The 2,500-nt window shown below is 34.5% G+C and overlaps 1 protein-coding gene across 1 annotated transcript in view; it reads left to right on the top strand.

The window, feature by feature from the left end:
- Nucleotides 1-2,500, top strand: part of LOC119591500 — a gene marked incomplete in the record, with an annotated part of 390,964 nt that overhangs the window by 313,853 nt on the left and 74,611 nt on the right. The window contains 1 exon segment of the mRNA XM_037940253.1: nucleotides 544-639. Coding sequence (XP_037796181.1) covers nucleotides 544-639 — 96 coding nt within the window.

Consider the following 2,500-nt stretch of genomic DNA (forward strand, 5'->3'; position numbering starts at 1 on the left):
TACATGTAACCTGCTATATAAGTAGGATGTGAAGCAAATGATATACAAGTGTAAATGAAGAATGAAAATGATGTATTCTGTTGTCATTCTCATTATCAGTTATTTTAATAGAGATAGGCCTTGATATTCTTGATATTGTTTTTAGTAGTTTATTTTCAAATACTTCAACTACTTTTGATTGAGAGAGAGAGAATGAAAATTAATTAGCTTTTCCTTTCACTCCACTTTCTGAAAATATATTTACTGCAGAATATAATTTATTGCCTATTTCTTATCACAAGACCCTATCATAAAAAAAATAGAAAGAAAGAAAGAAAAAAAAAATGAGTTCTGCCTTTCTAGCTAAAGACATCATTTCGTAATCAGTGTGTAAAGATCATATGGATATCATGAGTATGAGTGCCCCGGCTGGCTTAAAATTCCTTATTGGCGACGTGACAAGAGCGTGAATGCAGGATGAAGCTCTGTGTGAAGTGATTCCGGCTGTACAAAGAGACATGCATAGAGATGTACCTTCTTTAATGTTTCTTCTGCCTTTTGTAGAGTTGGCCGCCAACCAGACAAGACACAATGCTTACACGAGCTACATAGATCTTGAAGATATCATTGAGGAGGAAGAGGAGACGTTGGGAGAGCATGGTAAGGACTTTTCCTTTTCTCTTTTTCTTTCTTTTAAGTTTCAAGTTTAATGTAATTTTGGTGCTTTGAATACTGAGGATTATAAATTACTTTTATGCACATAAGGATACAGTGACAATGGAAAGATATGTTGGCTTATATTTGGCTCAGTGTTGCAAATCTTGACTGCATCCAGCTTTTTGGCGAGTTTTAAGGCTATACATACTTATATTTATGATAGATTTTTATTGACAAATGTTTATATATATATTTCTTTTTATGTCTCAAGCATTTATGTTATTTATCTTGAGTTTTTTATTTTTATGTCAAGAATGTATTGTCCAGAATGCAGTTTACATTCTTACAGTATAATGTCTCATTGTAATAAAGTCTGTGGTTGTTAACAAGATGTGTATAGATACAGCAACTGGGGTTTCTGTTTATAAAAAGGGTGTATAGCAAATGAGTGTATGTCTATTGTGTGAATCCAATATACATATCTCATACTGATGCCAAACTAGCAAATGTTAAATCTAAGTCACTCTCCCCTGAAAAAAAGAAAGATAAACACTTTGATAACAACTAACAGTCATTGCAAGTTGAGAAAATCAGAGATAAAATGCCCAATATAAGCCATTAGAACCTTTGATAGGATGGCATTATGTAAATACATCATAATGTACGTAAATTGGCTATTCATTTTAGCTGAAGAGAATACCCATTTATGAGAAATATAGAAAGCAAATTATAAGTCTTAGTAATCCGCTAGCTAGCTCCAATTGCTAGATTAGATTAGAAAAACGAGTTAGTTGAGTCATAGCAGAAATGGTAGTATGACCCAGAAAATCCATAAAAAAAAAAGTTTTTGACTTAATCATCATGTCTTGCATATCTATATCTATAAATATATTACATTTAGCTATAAATTTTCTAGTATTTCACTTTTGGCTTGACACGATCAGTATTCACCATGAGACAGTGAGATTGGCTGACTTTATTTCCCCTCATCTCAGATAATAGCTTTCAAATGGCTCCCTCTTTTGCTGGCTGTGCTCCCACTCCCTTTCCCCCTTATATGCTCCCAACACTCCCTCCCCTGTTGTCTGTGGCCCATTGGGTTCCCCTCCCCCACTCAAAATGGTGTAAGATAAGGTGAAGCCTTTACAGTGTATCTCTTAAGCTCTTGAAATGTACGACTTAAAATCACTGTTGTATTAGTCTTATCTTTTATGTTTTGTGTTTCAAGTAACAAGAGGATATAGGTGTTTTGATATAGGTGTTTGATAGGAGATATTTCAATACATGATGGTCTTTACAAAAAAGGATGAGGTATATATTCGTGAGCTGTATTTCCAGTGTATATTTATATGGCAGGGTACCGGGACACGCACACATATATGCACTTGTACATATGCACACATGCATGTGTACACAAACACACTGACTATACACACTCTTTCTTTATTCTACTCTCCTCTCTGCCTTTCTCTACTCTTCTCTTCCCCTCCCTCTTCTTCTCTTCTCCTCTCTTCACTTTTCTTCTCTTCTCTTCACTTTTCTTATTTTACTCCACTTTTCTCTCCTCCTTTCCTCCCTATTCCTCCACTCATCTCCTACTTTCTCTCCCCTTTTTTTACTATTTTTCTTTATTCTTGTTCCTCTCCCTCTTTTTTTGTCTTCCTCTTTCCCATCTTTCTTCCCTTCTTTCTCAAATATGTACATGTACACATATATGCATATACCTTGGATACAAAGGAACTCAACAAGTGATAGCAAATGCACATCAGTTCTTTACTAAAGCTCTCATTAATGCATGTTATTTCACTCGTTCTTCAGCCCAAACACTTTTGACAATACTAACAAATATTAATTGTCATGAATA

The sequence above is a fragment of the Penaeus monodon genome, chromosome 3, assembly GCF_015228065.2.
Source record: "Penaeus monodon isolate SGIC_2016 chromosome 3, NSTDA_Pmon_1, whole genome shotgun sequence".
NCBI classification, from domain to species: Eukaryota; Metazoa; Arthropoda; class Malacostraca; order Decapoda; family Penaeidae; genus Penaeus; species Penaeus monodon.